The 23244-nt window shown below is 39.4% G+C and overlaps 1 protein-coding gene across 1 annotated transcript; it reads right to left on the bottom strand.

Annotated features, from left to right (window-relative positions):
• Positions 1–285: 285 nt before the first annotated feature.
• Positions 286–22920, bottom strand: myofl (myoferlin like). Its single transcript, XM_085428041.1, has 54 exons — positions 22752–22920; positions 22261–22316; positions 22055–22146; positions 19100–19208; positions 18882–18978; positions 17159–17322; positions 16713–16841; positions 16227–16289; positions 16037–16087; positions 15911–15941; positions 15698–15813; positions 15471–15597; positions 15278–15381; positions 15126–15194; positions 14995–15038; positions 14834–14916; positions 14698–14733; positions 14436–14551; positions 14230–14343; positions 13830–14007; positions 13465–13589; positions 13270–13379; positions 12920–13112; positions 12640–12795; positions 12417–12548; positions 12128–12291; positions 10369–10483; positions 9784–9886; positions 8798–8937; positions 8544–8708; positions 8274–8361; positions 8006–8083; positions 7702–7883; positions 7407–7565; positions 7217–7318; positions 6962–7123; positions 6698–6863; positions 6363–6433; positions 6257–6271; positions 6063–6161; positions 5680–5808; positions 4030–4185; positions 3815–3906; positions 3545–3715; positions 3261–3409; positions 2972–3114; positions 2797–2885; positions 2621–2716; positions 2377–2518; positions 2173–2272; positions 1887–2062; positions 1679–1788; positions 1439–1586; positions 286–1296 (listed from the first exon to the last, which is right to left on the bottom strand). Exons 1-54 carry the CDS (start codon positions 22837–22839, stop codon positions 1258–1260), a joined length of 6132 nt encoding a protein of 2043 aa, XP_085284167.1. The 5' UTR covers positions 22840–22920; the 3' UTR covers positions 286–1257.
• Positions 22921–23244: the final 324 nt, after the last annotated feature.

Raw genomic sequence — 23244 nt, forward strand, 5'->3', positions numbered from 1 at the left:
TGGCTGTTTATCCATTTGTCAGTTTGTGATTTCAAAGAACATGATTTGTGCTGTCATTGTGATATTTGAACCCAAACATGAGTAAAAAGTCAGAGAGCAATGCAGAAGCTGCAGACCTTTTCCTAACTGAAAAGAAGCATGCACAATGCTGTTTCTTCAAGCTAAAACTTAAAGTTTTGGAGCTGGAAGTTTGATGAAGTACATTTTTTCATCATTTTACCAGAGCAAATGTTATTAAGGCTGTCAAATGGTTCTCTGTCACACAAATTTTGTGTGCACAAGCTGGTTATAACTGCCACAGTGATGAGGAAATAAAAATTTGTGCAACGGCTGAAGACCAGGAAAACTGAGACTCTATCAGCAGGGAGGCCTAGCACGAACATCCAGTCTACAACTCCACCTGAGAGGAGAGACAGAAAAAAAGGAAAATTCCCCATTGCTTGGACCATTACACTCAGAGCCAGCCTCTCTGATCAGATTATTCGGACGGCTGGTGCCAACAGCTCTCTTGCTCAACCAACAGACCACAGCAAAGTACTCTCAGGGTGATTCCAGCTTTTTGTTTGTTTGTTTTTTATAGCTCCAACAACCAGCCTGTGGGGGCTCATGGGAAATTATAAAATCAAAAATATAAAAAACCTTGAAAACCTACATACTGTATTTATGAATTTTACTGCTGCAAACAAAATATTATTTTATTAATAGAAAAAAATTATATATTTATTTAGGCATCTCACTTAAAATTTAAACACTCAGGTGTTGTGTGAAAATTATGAACCAAAATTGAATTCCTAATGACATTTTACTGACTGACGTTCAAACATGTTTACACAGAATACTTGATGTTATCATGATTTTCATACAAACTATGTATGAAGATATGGATATCTGGCTATGTATCTATCTATCTATCGATCTATCGATAGATAGATAGATAGATAGATAGATAGATAGATAGATAGATAGATAGATAGATAGATAGATAGATCCCTATGATTTATTGAAATGTCATTTCTGTTGCTTTTTTTCATTTAACAGTCAGTGAAACAAATTTGATTTAATATACATGAGGTACAAAATAATACTGAGAGTGAAAAAATACAAAATTAATAGCAGTCACTGTGACAGGGAAATGCTTAGTGTCAGATTTCTAAGGCATCAGCAGAGACAGTTATTGCTTATTTCCATGGGATGGTAACAGCAAGCAGGTCTGTAGGTTGTGCTGCAGGTAGGTACAGAGCTTCTCTACAGTGCTTCTTAAGAGAAAGGCTTGACAATCTTCATGGAGATATAATTCTGCAGAGAGAAAAAATGGTCTTTTTAAATGCTGAATTAAATTCAGTATCCAAATATCCAAAGTGTTTTAGACAAAATACTTTAAGGGTTCTGATGGACACAACAAACTTGACTTCATTATCAACAAAATGAGTGAACTTACGGGGAGGGAGTAGAAAAGGATCCCAAGGAACAAGAGTACAAGCAGGAGAAGAACTCCTAAAATGAAAATCCACTTGAATCTGCGCCACACTATGAACTTCATGGTCTTGCAAGGATTTGTAAACCAGAAGAACGAAGTGTCAGGGCGGCTGTTAGAGAATAGAGATACACAATTATTTTTAAATGAAGTATATTAATGTAAAACAGTTATTAATTTTTCTTTGGAGAGACATATTTTTACTTGGGTGGTTCCAGTCTGGGATTTATGTTGGGCTCTTCTCTGCCTCTCCCGGCTGGCCTTTCCTCCATCTCCTTCTCGTCCACTATTTCCAGTGTCATCTCAACTTTTCCCTGCAAATTTTTTAAAAACAAGGCCTTAAACAGGATCCCACAAAAAAACACACATTTAAAAAATATGACAAATAAGTGTGCTGGAGACATGAACATACACCAAGTACAGGTTTTCCACCCTGCTCAATTGCACATGGCCACCAGCCTCGCACAGACTTCTGGGAGAAGAGTGAGGTGGGCTGTGATGCCATCATTCCTTGCAGCATCTTCAGGCTGCACTTTTCTGGGGTCTTTGCAGGAGGGATGAGATTCAGTAAGTCCAGCTCAATTGACCCTGCAACATAAAATATGTACACGTCTTTCTGTGACAAAGCTGCAGAGCATATGTTATAGCATTTGGCTCTTTTTAAGGCATTTCCTTCAAAATTTGGAATACTGTTTCACCTAAGTAGTCATCCAGGGAGAATTTGTCATTATCCCATATCTGGATGATCAATTTAGGAGGAATCCTAAATTCAGTTTTGTCCAAATTCCAAAAATGCTCCTGTATAAAGATAAAAAATTATTTCATTTATTCAAATTATAACTGGTTACATTATTAGCAAGAAATAAATTGGGGTTTTGTTGCTCATCCATGACTTTGCACACCTTTCTAGAGACAACACACAGCTGCTCTGCAGGTAGGTAGTCAAAGCCAAAGATGAACCTCCAGTTGAAATTTCCATCTCCATCCAGAGATCTGTAGTGGACATCAGTCTTCTGCTTGTTGTCCTCCATTCCTGGCATCCATCTAAAGAACAAACAAAAGCAATATGTCGCCTTCTTGTTGATCACAGTACAAGTGCAGAGTACAAATAAAGGATTAAAGTGAGAGACGGGACATTTAATATACCCTTTAACGTAGATGTCGCTCATGTTTTCTCCAGTGATGCTTCGTTCATCCAGAGTGACATCACTTGTGTTCCAAATGACAGCTCGCAAGAAGTACCTGTTTCAAGTATGCAATTATATTTCACCCCTTGGTGCATTACGTTAAGATATATGATTATTTTGTAAAGAGTTTCTTACTTCTTAGCTTTGCGTGGAGTGATTTCACACGGAGGCCCGGGCAAACCGAGCCTCTTGGGGAAAATGTCTACCCACATCTGAATTCGTCCCTAGATTTTTGAGAAAAGGGTTAAACAAAGCACAGCACATAACTAAGTTGCTCAAATCACAATGCATTGAGTGCATGAGTGTTAACCTGTGATAGATTTGGTTGGTGGGAGCTGAATAGGGTCCTGGTCTCTACATGCTCTTGTACCAATCCCTGGTCTCTGAGGACATGCAGCGCCAGCCTTTCTCTGGCCGGGCCCAAGTGCTGGTGTTGTTGTACAGTGTTGCCCTCTGCAAAGAATGCAGTCAGTGTTAATATCACTGAGAAAGCCTCCAAAGTAGCAAGGCAAAAAACAAACAGGACACAATTAAAACAACAATAGAGACAGCACACTCAATATGTGCTATGATAACAGGACTTTCAAGAATGGCTATACCAAATTCCTGCAGGTGGTATTCTCTTCCTGCGAAAGACAATGAGCTTCCATCACCCTCAAAGCGTGGATTAGGGACGCCCCGCACTTTAGCCAGATTTTGGAGTATCTGAGAAGGCTTCAGCTGATCTCTCCACTGATTGATCCCAGATCTGCAAGACATTCGAATCGATGTTGATGTGTAACATCTCTTTTGATCAAAATGACTAGATACAAACAAAGCAGAGCTACAAAATTGTAGACTTAAGAAAATAAACAACTGAAGTGCACTTAAAGTACATACTTACACACAGTAAGTCTGTGGCAGGCCACAGCTAGGCCTGAAACGAGAGAGAAGCCTGTTTTCCAAATCGATGACTGTCTCACCCACTTTTTCATCTCTGCTCAGGAGGTCATAGTCATACACAGAAATCTTCAGATCCTTGTCTTGAGGCAGGAAGCAGGATAGCTCAAACATCCTGGAGAAAAGTATTTGAAATGCTTGAGTTTTCACTGTAAAATAATTAAATATCAAAAAAAATTTTTTTTAAAAACAACACATCTCAACAGCATCTCACCTTCCAAACACAGGATTGAGGGTGTTAGGTTTGTAGTTATCTCTATCATCCACTGTTTTCCTCCCCAGCATAATCTTAATGTACGGGTCGCACTGAACGGAGAATGGATAAATAAATAATGTTGAAAGTATTCATCTTTTTCACAATTGTGATAAGCTGTGCACAGGATTAAAGCAACATGACTTATCAGCTGCAGCTTCATGTATGAGACGCACCATGCCGTTTGTATCCTTAGGCTGCAGGTCAGTACAGGACACCACATATATTCTGATCAGGCACTCCTGTGGTCCACTCTCAGGAAGCTCTCTGAACTGGCGAGGTGGCGCTGGCACGCCTGGGTCATCAGGCAGTGGGTAAATCTTGAATGAGCCCTGTACACCACCAAAGAGAAAAGCATTGTTAGTTAAATTAAAATTGCAGGTTTCTCCAATGGCATCACAAAGATATCAGGGTTGTTGAAGAAATGATTTAGGGAAGCTCAATTCACACATTTTTAGCAGGTCAAAAGCATTAAAAAAAAAATAAATTTCTGTTTAATTTTTACTTTTCTACAGCTTTAAAGGATAAACCCTTCCAATTCTATATTAGCTACCGAGGCACCACTGAAGAAGAATCAGGCTGGGACTTATGGACTTACTTATTTCCTCACTAGTATAGTTATAGCCTCTTTAGGCTTCTTTGGCCAGGGATCACTTATTGTTTCAGGCAAACCTGTTAATCTTAGTGGAGCCACCATCGGTTCCACCTTAAATTATTGTTTTAGTTTAACTGCAATTCCTAAATTGTCCACTAGATGTTACAAAAGGAGTATTGAAAATGGCTGTGTACTAGGGCTGGGTATCGTCACTGATTTCTAGAATCAGTTTGATTCTGATTCACAAGGTCCCATACTGATTCGATCCACGATTCGATTAGTTTTGAATCGGGGAAATTTTGCCTCAGACAGTCAGAAATATTATAATTCTGACCACTTATCAGTACATATCTATATTTTTATACCTATAAAAAGAAAGCTGACACTTGTGAGTCTTTTTAAAGGTGTAAGCATCACAGCAGATGCCTTTGTGTCAAAGTAACTAAGGATAAAACACAGAAAAACATGAAGATTTTCCTAGCCTGGGATTTTATAGCAGATGACCTTAAAAATATTGTGCAGTCAAAAACGAAGTGAAGCAGAGCAAAGTTACAGAGGTTTGATTAGAGACACAGCTAAGCATTTTGCAATTTTGAATAATTTTAAAAAGTTTCAATTTGTTCAGTATTGAACAGCAGAAATGAGAGAGAGAGAGAGAGAGAGAGAGAGAGAGAGAGAGAGAGAGAGAGAGAGAGAGAGCTGTACATGAAGTGTGATTTTATCGTGGTGGAAGCAAAACAGCAAAAGTCAGAGGAAATTCCTGACGATGTTTATGTGAAGCGAAATGTGAAGCGTAGTTTGGATCGTCTTTGGCTGCTGGTTCAGTCAATATTGTTTGGAGAGAGATAAAACCTGCAGCTTCAGAATCTAGCACAAAGAGGACGTAAACACAAAGCGCCCGCCGACGCTTCAAAATCAGCGAGCGTGTCCACGAACGTGCAGTCGGGTGAGAAAGGCGACATTTCACTGATTCGGATGCGTTGGGTCCGCGTTTTATGTTTACATCTTTGTGCAGAATCCGTGTACCTGCTCTCATTTACTGTTTTAGCTGTTTGGTGGTTGTAGAAATTCTGGCGTTTCGGGCAAAATAAATTTCTATTTAAAAATCAATTCAGGATTTTAATGAATCGATATCACGTTATCCAAGCCAGAATCGATTTTAATCGATAAAGCGATAATCAAAACCCACCCCTACTGTGTACTAATTTTACAAAATTTCACACTTCTTTACCTTGAACTCTCCCACCACTGAGGGATCATCTTCTTCATCTTCACTCTTTCCTCTCTGAAGTTTGAAAGTGCTGCAGAAATCAGTCAGCCTGTGGAACTCTTTAACCTCTTCTAATTCACAATTGTATACCTACAAAAACACAAAAAGCATTACAATTCACTGTTTGTTACAGCGAGTGGATTAAAAACTGGTCTATCACTTAGCTGTGGGGCTTCACAGAACACTCATGCTGGTTTTATTTAACAGAAAATGACTGCAAAATCTTAAGTGCTTTCAGATCACAAGCCTGTCTGTCACAGTAATTTAGATGCAGGTTGTAAACCCATCACAAATTAGATCAGATTAGATCTTTTCTTTTTTCCACCGAGTGTAAAACACATCACCTGCAATTTGTCATATCCCTTTTTCAGGTAAGGTCCACACTTTTCCTGCTCCCCAGTGGAGGCATAAAACTTACTCCACCAGTCTACTGCCTCCTCCTCCTACACAACGCAAAAACAAATATCAATACATTTGGCATTTTTAAAATAGATGATGATATCCATTGGTCGACAACGTGTGACAAGAGAATTCTGACCTTTTCTTCTTGAAGCTATAAAGATGGGAGCAAAGAATACTTTTCATTAAAAAAATATTATTTTTTAGATTTTTCTGTTGTTTTGTTTATGTGACATTTTATTTACCTCTGTTTTTATGATGGGTCTCCCCTCCACGTCTATGACAACATCTCCTTGGGCAGCAGCTATCATTGCCACTGCAAAGGTAATGCAAAAAAAAAAAAAAAAAAAAAAAAAAAAAAAAATATATATATATATATATATATACATATATATATATATATATATATATATATATATATGTATATACATATATATATATATATATATATATATATATATATATATATATATATATATATATATATATATATATATATATATATATATATATATATATATAACAGACACTTATCTTATGAAGCTAAATATGCATGTGAGACTTCTGTGTCTGTGGATACCTCTAGCAGACATGCAGGTTTCATTGTTAAGACGATACGGGTCACAGCGGAACTCCTCCAGACAGTCAATTGTGCACTGTCCCACGACAGGCTTCCTACCAAAAGGTCTGTGGTCGATCACCTTGAGCACGATGGGAGGGGCGTACATCTCATCTTTGGGAAGAAGCTAAGTGAACAGTGAGAAGACAGGCCAAATAAGGAAATATCTAAAGTTTATATATCTGAAGGTGTGTTATTCCTTCAAGGAAGACTTGGGGTTATTACCACTTTGAGTAGCAGCACTGATCCAGGAAAGTTGGGGTTCTTTTTGAAGTTCTTAATCACAGCAGTTTGAACGGTCTCACCACCACATTCAACTATCAAACTTGGGGAGGATACTGTGGCCAACTGATATGTCTTCATGTTCCTCAACCCCCAAGTCAAGACCTACAAGCAAAAACAAATATTCATATTGCAAAACCTAGCAGGGCAGATAAGGAGAGCATCACACAAGAGGGCTTGAACAATTTAAAGATATACCTCAATCGCAGTGAGCTGCACAACTGGCCTGATTCCCTGAGGAACCATGTAGAGATTCTCCCCCCGCCGAGGAGGCGCCAATGGAAAATCTCCATCATTAACCTGGAAGACAAGAACAGAGGGACCTCATTTATAAAACTTCCTAATGTTAAATTACAATTGAATCACTTAATTTTGGTGCTTTCTGTACCTTGTCCTTCAATATGAGCTCAGCAGCTAGCAATGCCTCTCCAGCACTGCGACCTTTTTTGGTGACTGGGAACCACAGCAGTTTAGGACTGACAGCCCCACTGGGGTTCAGTTTAACCACAGGGGGGCATGTGCAGCGGCCCATGGCCTCATCTTTACCCTAATGAATATAGTACAGACTTAATAAACCCATATTATGTCGATTAGAGCCCAAAATGTGCTTTTCTAGGACACAGTTGTGTGTGTACGATTATGTAGTTTGATCAGAAGTTAAGCAGATTAAACACTGAACCTACCACTTGATCTTTGTCATACAGCTCCAAGACTACATCGGGAGGGTTGCAGGCGATGGTCTGTGGGTCTCCGTAGATTTCAATGTCATCAAAAATGAGAGTCTGATCCCATGTGGGATTCAGCGTGGTCTTTATGACTTCTGTGGTCTTGCTCACATGCAGAAATGACACATGAGCATAGGGATCTAGAGAATCCAGAATACTCTTATTACCATACTTTCCAAAATTGTACCTCAGGAGTTGATTTTATTTATTGCTCCTTAATGGATTTACACTTTGTGTGCCTATCACAAGATTTTGCTCTTACCCGAGAAGCTGTCTTTGTCCATGGCACAGAGATTTCTTGCCTGATAGACATAGACTCTCAGGTGGTAGATGTAAGATCCTGGGGGGGGGGGAATTATTTTTAGTAAAACTGGATAACTCCAGTTTATCCAGGCAGTTATATGTATTTGGATTTGGGATATCAGTGTAGTGTCACACTAAGAGCAGTCAGTCGGGATGTAGTTCAAAGAAAACCTCTGCCTTTAATCAGCAACAAACAGGAATTTATTTTATCTGATTCAGCTACTTACGGTTAAAGTGGCAGGAAACAGTGGGTGTGTTGGCACCAAAAACTTTGGCTGCACCCGTTTTACCGGCCTTCTCATCAACATCGACCCCCTGTTAACAAAACAAAGGAGCTTAACAGGAGACTTTTCTAAATATTGGAGCAAACTTTAAGAAAATTTAAAGCAACACAGCACAACAACCCAAATAAAATCGATTTTACATCTGACAGAAATGGGAATAGAATAGAGATTTATATTAAGCAGTTTTACTCATGGTGCTTAAACTAGACCTACTAAAGCTCCTTCCAGTCTGAAGATGGCAGAGGCCCCAATGCAGTCTGATGGGACCATCTTTCTCCTCCAACGTCGGCGGCGGAACGTGTCAGAGGAACGCTCTTTCCTGTGGAACTTCCAGCCAATCAGGGAAGAGTATTCCCAACCTTCCCCCGATCCTCGTCTCTAAAGAAGGAACAAAAGCCAAAAAATCCCGCAATGAGATTATACCTGTGTGCTGAATCTAGTCTTTTCCTAATCTGTGTCTTCCTCACCTCAGCAATAGCAGTTTTCTCAGATATCTTCCTTCTTTTTCTCATGAGTCTCTTCCTGCGGTGGACATGGTACATCTTCTCTGCTGGAGCCCAGGACTTTGGTTTATCATCAGGGGGAATGGTGACCCCATATTCCCAACCTAGTGTCAAAAAATACATATATAGTTAGACTCTTCCTTATTTGCAAGATGACAGTAGTAGGAAGAGAGGATGTACATTGTTAGGCCCATAACTTGTTAAACAAAGACAAATTATGACATTTTGCCCATATATACCACAGAAGAGTTTAGAAAAACAGTCAATATGTAATTAAAGTGCAGGCTTTAAGAGATTAAATAAAGTAGTATTAACGTTTTAGGAATTATAGACATTTTCAAACAGTCCCCCGTATTTACAGGCTGAAAGTGATTGCACAAACTAACATCATTTTAAATATAAGGATTGCTTCTGATTGACTGTCTGAAATCTAGAATCCATAAACATCACCAAATGACGTTTCCTCTTTGAGATGCTTTGTCAGGCCTTTACTGCAGCTACCAGCAGCTGCTGCTTGTTTGTGGGTCTCTCTCTGCCTTCAGTTTTGTGTTTAATACCTGAAAGGAGTGCTCTGCTGGGATGAGATCAGGTGATTGACTTGGTCATTGAAGAATATCACATTTCTTTGCCTTGCGAAACTCTTGGTACATCATCAATAAACACCAGGGACCCAGTTCCACCAGGCGGCCATACATACCCATGTCATAACATGGCTCCACCATGGTTAAAAGAAAAGGTGAAACGCTTAGGACTTAGAGATTATTGCTTTTCTTAACCATGGAAAGAGTTCCAACACTTCATTTGTCTTCGGTGGTCTGTGCTGGCCGGTGCGTTTCTGTCCACTCCTATTGTTTTTGATGTCTCTTCTATAGGTTTATTTTATTTATATACTTATTTATTTATTTTCTGTTTACTGATGGGTTGTGTTTCAGTTTTAATGTTCATGTTACCTCTCTCATCGACAGCTCTGTTGCTATCGAAGCTCCAGTCATCCTCCCAGGTCCATCCAGGTGGACACTCAAAGTCCCCTGGGCTCTGAACCTTTTCACCATTCTACACAAAATAAAAAGTTTTTATTAAATGATACAGAAACTTAAAAAGCCCAATTGATTTTATTAATGCTTCATATTCTATACCAGTCGGTCTCTAATTCTGTAAAGTTTTTAACAGCTATGTGTTCGGATACTCATGGGAACTACTCAAAAACTCAGACTTGGGTGATAGACGTCTGCAGCAGCTTTGAGGTTTTTGGGCTCTTATGCAGCCCAAATACTCAATGTGGTATCATTATCATTACTAGCAGGCCTACTAAAAACTACAAATGGTGCCAGAAAGACAGCAAAAATCACGCCAATGCAACCACAAAGAAATCAACCTGTCACAAGTACACAGTAGTAAAGTAGAAACTGATAACATTGGAAACAAGTATGCATAAACAGGCTTTGTCGTGCTATCTTCACCCACATATTTCAGATAGGGCTTTAAAAGCTAAACGTGTGTTTTATATGTCTGTGGGTAAGACCAGTATAGCATACCACGTCTGTGTAGGGCTCTGCAGCAGGTTTCCACTCACCACCAGGAAACCGTGTTTCATTCTCAAAAACCTCATCTGTGAACTCTGTGTGGCCTGCATCTGCTTCTGTCAACAGACTTTAGAAAACACCACCATAGCACTAAGGTTAATAAGAGGCTGTCTGACTCAGGCAAAAGTTATGTAGGTCCACAATAAACAGATCAGAAGAGATCAGGAAAGCAGGCTTCAGATAGCTAAGGCTATTTACTCAAACTTCAGTATGAGGCTGTAAGCACTTTAGAGTCAGAAGGCACAAAGGGAGGGAAGGAGAAGAAACCAAAATGTTGGCTGATGCCAAATTCCTGTTCATTTCCTGTAATTGTGATGATAATTTGGTTCCTAGCGTTGGCTGGTACCCTCAGTCATTTGAGCGCACACAAGGGATTGTACCTGACAATTTGACCCACCGACAACAACAATCAAAAGCAGGAATAAACAGCTTCTCAGAGGAAACTGTGCAAAAATAACATTAGCCATGCAAAAAACCTGGTAATCGGATTCTGAGGAAAAGCAGGAGAGAAGGCCAGATGGAAAACAAAGAATTATATATAAAAAAAATAGTTAATAAAGAAACAGAGAGAAAGAGAGAGTTTGTATATGTAAGTGAAAATGTGGTATTTAACCTATTAAAAAAAACACTGGGCAGAGATGTTTCTAATAATTTGTCTCATATCACTATTTTCTGCTGTGCAAAGACTGAGAGCAATTCTTGGAAATTCTTTCTCTGTTAATTAAGTAAGTAAGTAAAATTTTATTTATATAGCACCTCTTAAGATCGATATCACAAAGAGCTTCACAACAAAAAGTGCAAGAACATTAAAGTTTAATAGATGATGTTTTTTTTCTTCGTTTTAAAGAGACCACTGAGTCCACAGAGCTCAGGTACAAAAGCTCTGTAGCTTGTATGACAGACAGTCATCAGGCCCTGATCACATGACCTCAGGAACCTGCTGGGGACATTTGAATGCAGAGGTCTAAAAGCGGACCGAAACTACCAGCGGTATGACACGTGAGTACTTAGAAGACTTTGTTAGAAAGTGGTTTTGGGTTTTGGTTAAGACAACTGAACAGCAAGTTAAAAGTAGACAGACATATCTGTAGACAGAAAAACATAAATCTGAAGTTCACATCTGGGCGTGACTGCAAGTGTTGATTTATAACATCAAGTGGAGCGTGACATTTTGAGCACCATGCGACCCACTTTTAGCCACAACTGCCAAAATGAGTCCAGTCCAGGCCCCAAACTTATCTGCTTTCTGATTGAAACAGGAAATTAAGATCAAACAAACAAGTGATGTTTTCACTTTGATTACATGCAGTTTTAGCTCCATAGTGTACTGGCTCAACCATTCAACTATCAAGTGAAAGCTCCCTAGTTTTGATCCTAGGAGGTGAAACTAATCCCTTTTGGGGTTGCTTCAGAAACGGCAACTAGTGTAAAAAATAAGGGAGTAGCTGGAAATTCCTTTTTTTTTTACTTATATGCATTTTGTTTTTGTTATAGACAGGATAATAGTGTGTGGTTCTTAGCCTCGATGACATTCTTACATCCCTTACAGAACACACACAAGAACACACAGCTTGCTGAGTTTTAACCTTTCCATAAAAGATACTGAAGTATAAACAGGATAGTAGGATAGTATGTCCAAGTGCACTTCAACAGGATGTACGCAGTTGATTGAAAGGGCTGCGAGTGTGCGTGTACTTGTATGATTACTCACCATCGCTCAGGATCAACAAACCAGTCTCCCTCCCATTCCCATCCACGTGGCGGCAGAAAGCGTTCCTGCTTGAGCTTCACCTTTCCAGTTACATCGGAGAACTTATGACGTCCAACCAAGCCAGTGGTACCCCATTTGCCAAACACCTGAGCCTGGTTCTCATACTACAGAGGGGGAAAAAAGCAACAGTGTATTCAAGCCATAGTTTATACAATGCCCTCTAAAGTAAGCAGTCACAAATGTTTGTATTTATTTCTTCAGAAACAAATGTTTTGCATAGATACTGTACCATTTCAGCGTACACACTGAAGTTTCCCTCTGAGAAAGTATTGAATTTTTTCTCTTGTGCAGAGAGACCGAGCCACATGTTGATCCTCAGCTGAACTGGGATCTTCAGACCTTTTTCTTTGTCCATGGGATACTGAATACAAGAATTAAATGGCATACAAAATATACTGTAAAACCTGAATTATTGCAAGTTGTTAAAGAAACATTTATGACTTTTGCATTACCTGCATGAAGACGGTCCGAGTCTTTCCACAATGTTTGCCACAGGCCTCGTCACTGAAGTTAGAGTACAGGATCTGGTTGGCTGGGACTCGGGCATAAGCCACACGCTTCTCTCCTCTCAACATCCATATGATCACATCTGGCATGCTGTTCTGAGGCTGAAGGAGACATGAAACATTTCAATTACACAAAGTTTCGATCCTGTTTTAGAGCTGCACTACATTGTACTTTTGATAACAATGACGCCCTGGACATTCTTTAGCAGAGGAAACATTTTCTCACCTCCTCTGCCAGCTGCTTGAGTCTGTCCAACCAGTTTTCAATTTCACCAACAGTCGCCTTGACGTCTGTGGCTTCTTCTCTCACCCGAGTGGCCATCTGCCTGATACTTTCCACAGCGGCATCACGCAGGCTTTTTATTTGGAGATCCAGTTCTGTAATGTTTTGCTGTTCCTCCAGAACTGGAAGCTGCAAACTGTCACACGCACATCAGATTATTTAGCTTTAACAGCCACCTACAAATGTATCTGTCCTAACAGAAAAAAACACAGCTGTCTAACAATAATCTACATCAAACCACTACTTCATGCAACTGAAAGGACTAGTGTAGGATCTGCCTGGTCTCGTCTTACTTGCTAAGGTCCTCAATCAGGCAGTTGATGAGTTTAAGCCAAATTTCAGCAAGGTGTGTCTCAGGAATTTTGGTTAAGATGGCTGTTTTAAAAGAAATAAGGTGAGACTCCTAAAACAAATCACAAAGCGTAAAGGGGAGAGATTAATGAGCAGCAGAAATATTATGAAATATTATGTTTGTGTGCTATTCTCACCAGCCTCTCAGCAATGAAGAGGAGAATATTAACAGAGTACAGGCGGTAGCTGATGTCCTCCCAGTACGAAGTGAGAATCACAACAGGCTTAGTGTCAGCCCAGGGTAGGTAATAGTAGTGATTACCTGCACCATACACAGTAAATGTGCTGTTTTATTATTTATTTTACACACACATTAGGAGTTTATGACTCAGTATTCCAAACACTTACAGTGAGGTTGACAGTTTAAGTAATTTAGTCATATATATTTGACTTAAATAACAATTAAAAAAAAAAACACATGCCTACCTAAATTCCCTTAATGTCACGAAAATATCAAAACTACGTCATAGTCCATAAACAAGCTTAAAAAACAACTAAGTACCATCAAAAACAGCAAAGCTGTACTGGGTGGTGGACGCCAGCGGCTTGCAGGTGGAATCCAGCTTGTTCCCATAATTACCGATGCTGACCTCAAACTGGATTGGTTCACCAGGCTCTTGGAGCATGCATGCACTGTGGAAAACTGCGCACAGGGAATACTTCCTCCTCCGCTGGTATTTCTGCAACCAATTAAAAAGATGTGGGAGTGTTATAATTTAATTCCACACTGTTGGTTAGAGGTATTCTATCCCTGTTCAGGACCACATTTAGATTACGTAAATGAAAACAAACTGCTGGTTTTTGTTTCTGCTTAGGGATGTTCACACCATCAGTTTAAAGGCACCTTGCAGTTTACTGGAGTAAATACAGCATGACAGGGTTACGGTGAGCGGCGTGAGTACCTGTGCGACCAAGATGTCATCACTTGAGATGTCATCCACATTTTTATCAGTCTTTCCATCCAGCTGAGTGGACAGTTGAACAAGGACCCTCCCCCTGTATGCGACCCCTTCTCCCTGAAAGAGTTGAAAATGCAAAAACATGAATATGAAATAAAATGAATACCAATGAGAGTGAAATATCATGCAGAAGTTCTGGTTGGTGCTACCTTTCCATGGTTGAGTTCATCGTATGGGTCAGGCAGACCTGAGTACTCTCTCGGGCTGCCATACAGGTTGACGTAGCAAGGCCCAAAGGCTGGGAGAAAACCAACTTCTGATGCAGCTGTGCTCACGGTAACACACAGAAAAAACAAAAATCCACCAGGATTTACAGGTAAGGTTAGATACATAAAGAGAAGGAGTGAGTTAAGCTCTTAGAAACTTAGAGTCTTTTTTTACATAAAAGAAGATAAATCATTTAGTACATACATTCGGTGACTGTGTTGGAATTTTCAGCCTGTGTTTCTGTTTTGAATGAATAAAAAAAAAAGCGGTATTACATTTCATATCACAACATGGACATAAACCAGTGAGTGACAAAATATAAACAATACTGTATGATTACCTTCAATCTCTCCGCCAGAGGAAGATATCTTGCTTAGATTCAAAAATGCTGTTCCTATGGCATCATCCTTGGTTAGACGATCCCTGCAAAGAATATATATACATGTCAGATAGTGGTCGTGTTATTGTTACCCATGTCTGTGAATGAATGTCAGTGCTTACCAGTCATACATAGTCAACTTGATGCATTCGCACATGGAGGGAAACTACAGAGGCAGAGGTTATTTATGATGGAGATTAAAGTCTCATTCAATTTTGAATCAAAGCTTCTTTTTAATATGCATCTTTATTACCTTTACTTGAAGACTGATGAATTGGTTAAACTCTGGATTCGCATTTTTCTCAATTATTTTGGTAGAAGCCTAAAAAGACAAAATAATAATGTTAAATGAACTATAATTACATTGAGGGAAATTTTTAAAAACTTTAATCTAACATGAAATACCTTCTTCCCAGCAAAGCTGACTTCCAAATATGGATCCACCAAGTTTTTCCTGTCTCCATCCCCTCCAAATACCTGTTTTACTGTCTGAACAAAGGCATCATCCACTGCAACATAAAACAGAAGCTTCTTAAACGGATTTCAATGCATCAGCCCATGAGAGCTGCAGAAATTTAATACCCGGTACACCACTTACTCTGTGGCATATCCTCAGCACGATAGACTTTAAGGTTCAGCGTGGCTGATCGCATCGTGACTCCAGCTGGCACCAAAAGATTGTTCTCTATGTCATCTTGCTCCTCATTTGACTCTCTCTTCTCAGTCTGTACGCAAGAAGCAAGAGCAGAGCAGAAGAGATCTTTATGTTATTAACACTGCATTAAGAGAAAGGTGTTTTGATTTTGAGGAAGAAGCTACTCTTACCGATGGTTCATCTCCAGTAGCCACAACAATTATGCTGACTTTCAGGTAGCCTCTAGGCCCCAAGCTCGAATCATCAAGATCACTGAGGAGGAGCCATTTCCTCATTATGGCGTGACCTGGATATGGTGTCATATTCAACATGTTCAAACATCTACCTGCAGTGTATAGAAAGGGAACTTTCCCAAGACGTGCATACAATACCAAAATACTCACTAGGTTCGTCGTAGATGTAGCCAACATCAAGCTGGATAGGAAAGAAAAATGTCAGACTACTAATTCATCCTTGAACTGTGAAACGACGAATGCAAAGTTTAGTATTTAAAAGCATTTTTGACACACCTTGAACTCTCCAATTAGACTGTCAGATCTGAGGGAGAAGGAGTCATAGACCTATGGAGAAAAGATATGAGATGGAGAAATGATTTGATTGTAAAATCGCATAACAGATGGTACAATATACTAATTTTCTGTAAAAACAAAACAACAAACAAAAAACAGTATTACATTTTAATATAACTTATCTGCATACCCGAATGTTGATGCTCTCATCAAACAGTTCTGACGGTAGCATGTTAAGATTGTAGAAAAACATCTGGAGAAGAGAGAGAGACAACTGTGTGTGCACAGTATATTTCTATGCCAGAAGCACGCTAATATAACTTTTTGTGGCAAATCACACAACTTACATTTGCTTTTAGCTGAGATTCTAACTGTACATTCTGGCAAAAGCTGAGATGAGGTAAATGCAAATGCAAATGAGAGGGATTAGTTATACTGCAAGAGAAAGCTGAAAGGACTCCTTCAGTATCTACAGAAGGCGACTCTAAAGCTGCTGATAAAGAGAGAAATATCACAGGAGGTTATTAAAGCTCACAGAAGTGGCAAGGAAAGTAGACAAAGGGAGGTTAAAAATAGACAAGCAAGGTCAAAAGCAAAAGTATGCAATCAGTAACAAACTTCTCAAGAGTCATTTCTGGACGAGTTGAGTATCTTTGCGTGGCCATAGATTCATTACCTCATCAAAGAACGGGCTGTTCCCTCTCCTAATTCTCGTCCTGTGGGTCTGTCCACATACACTCACTTTAACCACAGGCTTGATGTTGTTGCCAGGCAGCTGTCTACCCTCGACAACCCGAACACGGATCTGTTTGAAAAGGTAACATTTTTTTATTTATTTGGGCTACTTTACTTTTTCTGCCAACTTTTAAAGTACAATCCAGCTCAATTAAATATTGGAAAACTGTGGATCAACAATATTGTCCCAGAGAAACTGAAGCAGAACCAGAAAAGTTGTTGGCATGTCTGTTTCCTGTTTGTCTATTCCCTGGCACTGGCTTACGTGTTAAGCAGTACTGGTGAAACTTTCTGTCATTTATGTGATTAACAATAACATTTCCTTCTTAGAGTGATATTTGTCATTATCTAGGCGTAGATTAAAAATAATTGCAAGTCAAACAATACCTGGAAGTCCTGAGGCTTATTGGCCAGGGCTCTGTGCCTCTTACGCCTCAGACGGATAGATTGTCTGGATTTCCCAGGGTGGCCTGGTAAAGTGGGAGCTCCTGAGCCTCCACCCTGACCTCCCCCATCTGTGTCTGCTTCTCCCTCATCACCCTCATCACTCCCTTTTTGGTGCAAAATCAGAAAGAAAAACATGAAATTCATAGTCATTCATATTCATTATTATTCTACTCATGCTAAGCTTCAGTCCTGTGGTGACTAATATGTCTCGGCGTGCAACTGGTTATTTAACCCGATGCAGTGAACAGCTCCTTTTTTTCTTAAACAACCATGTTTTAAGACATATCCCATAACTGTGGAAAAGATGTTGCTCATTTTCAGATAGGTCATTTGACCTAATGGCATCAAGTAGATAAAAGAACTAAGGAGATTGCTGAAACAACTAAAACTGTGTTACACACTGTCCAACATGTCATTAAAACCTACAAGGATCATGGTGAATTATCATTTTTGAGGAAGAAATGTGGTCAGAAATAAATCTTGAATGATTGTGACCATAGATCACTTAAATGTTTAGTGATATCAGAGTGTGAAAAATCATCAGTAGAACGCACGGTTGTTTTTAACAGTGATTTCTGGAGCATTTTCACGCATTCAATGCAACGAGAACACAAGGGATTGGGACTAAACTTCTGTGCAGCTTTAAGAAAACCATGCATCAGTGAGGTCTAAGGAGCCTGAAAAGAAGGCGACTGGATTTTTAAAAAGTTTTTAAAGACGTTTCACCTCTTATCTGAGAAGTTTCTTCAGTTCTAAAACCACACGGTGGAGAGTTCAGGTTATTTAAACCCTAGTGGGAGTTGTCCCTTAAGAGGGTTGCTGACCCACTATTAATCATCTCATGAGCCAAGGTATGAAGAAAAATGTTGCGTCATTATCACCAGCGGTTTTGGGTGACGCCATTGCGTACCCTTGCCTCACCGTATTATGTGACCTACTGATGTCATCGAATGCAAGATGTCAGTGGGAGTTGAGGCACCAGGAAAGGGATCTCAAGACTACATTGTTGGTGGGTAATCTTCGGTGTCATAAGCCACCCTCTCTGTGTGTTAGTTGACCTGGTCAACCATGGCCTAAAACTTTTCAAGCTCCTTTGACTACCATAACCTTGATGACTGAGAACCTACACAGACATGCATCATCAAGGCTAGTCGGAGTGGGATGTTCTTCAGTTTCCTAGTGAACATGAACTTTGTTGCAATGATAAACAGTCATGTGGTATGATGAATCCAGATTTAGCATTTTCCAAAGTGATGGGTAGTGAAGGTGAAGCCATTCACGCACCATACCTAGGAAGCACGAGACATTATTTTCACACTTGGTTTTAGCTACCACAGAGTCCAGACCTTAGCCCCATTTAGAATCTCTGGGATTGTCTGGAGAAGACTCAAGGATCCAGCTTTCCCATCCTCAGTATAACATCTTGGTGTACAATGAATGCAACTATTCATGGAATGTAACTTTGCATATGATAGATAGATAGATAGATAGATAGATAGATAGATAGATAGATAGATAGATAGATAGATAGATAGATAGATAGATAGATAGATAGATAGATAGATAGATAGATAGATAGATAGATAGATAGATAGATAGATAGATAGATAGATAGATAGATAGATAGATAGATAGATAGATAGATAGATTTTAGTCTTCTTACCAGCATCCAAATGAGATATGTCTCCATCAGTTTGATCATTTAGGTTTGAAGTGGCATTGATAGGTGACTCATACCCAATGAGCAAATTAATGACTGCCTAAAAAAAGAATACATTCTTAATTACCACCCATCACGATGTAAATCTGTCCAGCTGTATTGCATTTCACAAAAACAACTGCACAATAAGTAGGATCACGCTATTAATTAAAGGTATTCACCCCAAAAGACTGCTGCTTCTCATTGACAAGTGGTATGTTCTTGGATGGGAGGGATTTCGCATGACCACTGGCCAAGTCTTTCAGTGAGATTCTTGCAGAACCAATAAATCTGAAAAGCAATCACATTCATTTCCATTCACATTCACTCAAGTCATACGCCAATCAAGGAAACCATCAACCTCTTTCCAATCGATAAAACTAAGGATGCTAGGGATGCTTTGCTTCCACAATTTGTGCTGAAGAATTACCACAGGCAGGAACTGGACTCACTGTTTGTGACTGTAATTGCTCGTTGCTGTGGATACCTAAAAGTTTCCACTTCTCAGTTTCACTTCTTCATATAAATATAACAAATCAAGCAACAACACCGACATTGTTACTTTATTAAAAGGAAATTATGTAATATATGTAATAATGACAATAGCTTGCAACACACCGGGCATTTTTATAAATCATAGCATGGGCGCATGGGCGCAGCTGTGGCTCAGAAGGTTGAGCGGTTTGTCTACCAGTGGAAAGGTTTGTAGTTCAATCCCTGTAGTTTGGATGTCAAAGCAATCTTGGGCAAGACTGAGATGCCCTCAGCTGGTCCATTGGAGAGTGAGCATATCTGCGCTTGTGACATCAGGGTGTTGTGTTTATCTTGTCAACCCCATTAACCTGTTCTCTCACTTATCTGATCTATTCCTAATGCTGATTGGTTGTTGACGGCTTCCTGCACAAATATAAACCCAGAGAAGGTGGGATTAGGATTGAACTTTGTTATCATTACACGTGTATAAATACAGGGTAACAAAATACAGTACCATAAGTACAGCATGATGGTTGGCAACTGGTGTCTTTGACCTTTTCACTAGCTTTATCTTTCTATTGTTTTCTTAGCTTTGATTATTAAGTATAGTTAAAGTTGGGAGTTCTCAGTGTTTTTAGCTTTGGTTTATGTTAGTCTAGTTTTCCAGACCTAGTTTAGGGGAGAAGCCTGAATCCAATGCCCCGCTGTGTGGCTGATGTGGTTGGCTCATGGTCTTCTTCCTCTTTTGTTTGTTTCTAGTTGGGAATTCTGTGTCTTTTTGTTTCTGTTTGTCCTTTGGGAGTAACTATATTTCCGTTATTAGTAGCTTGTTGAATGGCAGCAGTGTTGTTGCATCTGATATGCTGGGTTCCTTTGAGCCATAAATTTAAGGACTATAACAGGGCGAATGTGGCTTTATAGTACAAAGAGCTGAATGCTAAGTTAGAGTAGAAACCACTATTTAGGTTCATTTACCAAATGACTGTAACTCAAGTTGAACTCAAAGATTAATTCCAGAGCAAGTTTTCCTCTGATGTCACTTTACTCATTTTGTTAAAAGGGAGATTTGCATACAGCAGTGGAACTAGTTTATGAGGAAAACCCATAAAGATGGAAACCATTAACATGTACCACAGGCATGTGCTCTATGCCCAGTTTAACAATGAACAAATGCAGAGCCAAAGAGGTGGGAGAACAGTCTTATAGTAAGTAAAGAACATGAGAATGGTCGCTTTCATGAGTTGCTTTCACAATTTTCTCTGTGGTTCTCAACAGATGTGGGATTAGTTGAGACTCCACAGAGCTTAGAAAACTTGTTCTTGGCAGAAAGTGTCATCTGTGGAAAGAATCTGGGATGGTAAATTACTGCCCCTGGCACACTGTGCAAGGAAAACACAGTATAAGGATAATGAGTATACATAACTTCTACTGCGAAAGAAAACTTTAAATTCTAGTGTCAAATATTTGTAGCTGCTCTACTAAAGAGAGGATTTTTACTTTAAAATGTCTAACCATTTTTTGGTATACACAGGTATTTTCCACTACTAATGTATGGCTTTTAAAGACAGCTGAGGAAATACCAAAATAAAATGTCCCAAAGGAAACTAGGTCTCAAAACTGCAAGTTGAGCAGCTGGATTTGCCTTCTTTTAACAGCAGTACAGATTAGACATCCCTCTTCGGTTCCCTGAATCACACTCCTTCTCTTTCCTATTATGGATTTTAGATGGGGGTAACGGTTGGTTAAAAAAAAAACAAAAAAACAAGTTTCCTGATTTTTGGCTTTACTGTCTGTTAATAATGACAAACGTGCCGATGACAAGCCAGCACAAGCTTCCCCTCTCATGCAGCTTTGGAAAAGCATAAAGTGCTTGTGTAGCTAAGGCAGACAGTCTTCACCCACTACCCCCACCCACCCCCACACCCCTTTTGCCTGCCTCAGGGGAATTTATACTGTGTACAATCAGTCACTGCAGTGACTCAATGGAAATGTTATTACTTGGTCTCCTTTCTTGTCGCCACTTTTTAAAAACAAAAGAACCCAGACTCTCTGTGTTTTGTGCATATCTGTCAAACACATTAATGAGGATTATTAAAGTGACTAATAAGCAACAGTTTGAGTTTCAAGAAAGAATAGTGAAAAGGAACAATTTTTTTCCCTTTTAAGGTAATATTTTTTTAAATGCTGGATCACCATTGTTCACCATAGCAAGTCTTAACATGGACGAGTCAGTCCTGGAGTTAAACATACCAGTGAAGTTTCAACATGCTGCTTTGCTCCTCGGGAAAAGATCATAATAACTGTTTTCAGCCACACGCTGGGAGTTATAATGTTGGTCATCGGTGCACAGCTACCATGAAACTCTGCTACACTGATTATAATTACATGTCAAAAGGAAAAACCACTGAGTTGGGATGAGGTTTTCCCTTTAAGTTATTACCAGAGCCATAAAACACATGTATATCTGTAATGACTAGCTGCACTCAAATGAACTTGCTGACTCAGAGACTTTGTTATGATGGGTTAAGTACTGATTCAGTGCCACACACCAGTCTGGTTTAAGACAACTAAGGCTGCCATCACTTTAAAACAGACACACATTCATGACTAAATCAACATGCAAATGTGATCATTTTTCCACCCATTGCCCTCCGTGCACATACTTGTCTTTTCCGATTGTTTCGTAGTCTTTTACAACCACGTTGATGAATGAAGATGCATCCAGAGGGCTGCCTTTCAAATTAAATTCAAACACCTGTAATTACAAATAAGGGGCATTTGGAATCAACCACCAGCAGGGAGTCATGTTGACAACATACACATCAACATCACACCCAAACATTAAAGTTAACTTTCAGTTTACACTTACTTCATTCCAAACTGGATTGAGCTCATTATCAACTGCTTTGGTTTTCTTCTTTTCACCTGTAAGAAAAAATGACAAAGCAATGATTTATATTCCTTTTTTAAAATATCTTCCTCCCAAGCATTTTGAAGTTTAACAGTGAATAGGAGCGACACATAAAAGTCTCAAACCAACGCCAAACTTATTTTTCAACTAAAAATAATTGCTGCACAAACAATTTTACAATCCTGAGGGAGTTTTTATTACAATAACAATGCAAGCCTTCTCCTTTGGGAGCCGTGGGTTATTCTGACCTTATAAGGATGCATCTTTGTTTTTTTGAGTCACAGCCAAAATATTCAGCTGCAATAAACGTTTAAGTGATTACAACCAAAAGATGTTAACCTGACAGAAAGTGAAACACTGTATGGATGCTCAGTTTCTCCTAGAAAAGAAGTGGCACAGCATACAGCAGGAAGAGTTAAGGTAATAGTTATCCTGAAGAATTTTCTCACCTCTAAAGATCACCGAAGCTATTGGATCTGGGTTGCCAAGTTTCTTTTTGGGTATCCCGCTGGCGGATTCAACTATGACCCGCAGCATGTTGATAGAAGTCCAAAAAAAAAAAACACTCAAAGAAAAGCTTTATATTCCTCTGAGAGAGAAGGTGCCATCATAGGAGGAACTGAGACAAAGTTTAAAGCAGAGGAGGAGAGGGGCGGATACCAATCACCTTATGAGTCACAGCAGCCACCAGCAGCCTGAAGCGGCTTTACTGTACGGAGCACCAAAAAGAGACCCTCATCCGGTGCTGCAGCGCCACTCTGTGGTGATGCCTAAGTACTGCCATCTTCCCCTGCAGTCAATTTTTTTTAAAATACTTGCTTAAAGTAACGTTTCTTCTATTAAGTAAAGCCACACACTTTTATGTTAAATCTAAAAGTTAATAAGCTGCAAAAACATTCATATAGAAAGGCAATATTGTTATTATTTAACACCAGTTTTATC

Source organism: Rhamphochromis longiceps, linkage group LG13 (assembly GCF_057381845.1).
Source record: "Rhamphochromis longiceps isolate RC_006_pf linkage group LG13, R_longiceps_female_GT1.1, whole genome shotgun sequence".
NCBI classification, from domain to species: domain Eukaryota; kingdom Metazoa; phylum Chordata; class Actinopteri; order Cichliformes; family Cichlidae; genus Rhamphochromis; species Rhamphochromis longiceps.

Coding starts and splice junctions, on each gene's coding strand:
- myofl (XM_085428041.1), bottom strand. CDS start 22,839: ATGCTGCGGGTCATAGTTGAATCCGCCAGCGGGATACCCAAAAAGAAA. Junction 17,323..18,881: donor CATATCTCATTTGGATGCTG/GTAAGAAGACTA, acceptor TGCACCAAAAAG/GGAGTGATGAGGGTGATGAG. Junction 4,186..5,679: donor CAGTGGTGGGAGAGTTCAAG/GTAAAGAAGTGT, acceptor GGTGGTGTACAG/GGCTCATTCAAGATTTACCC.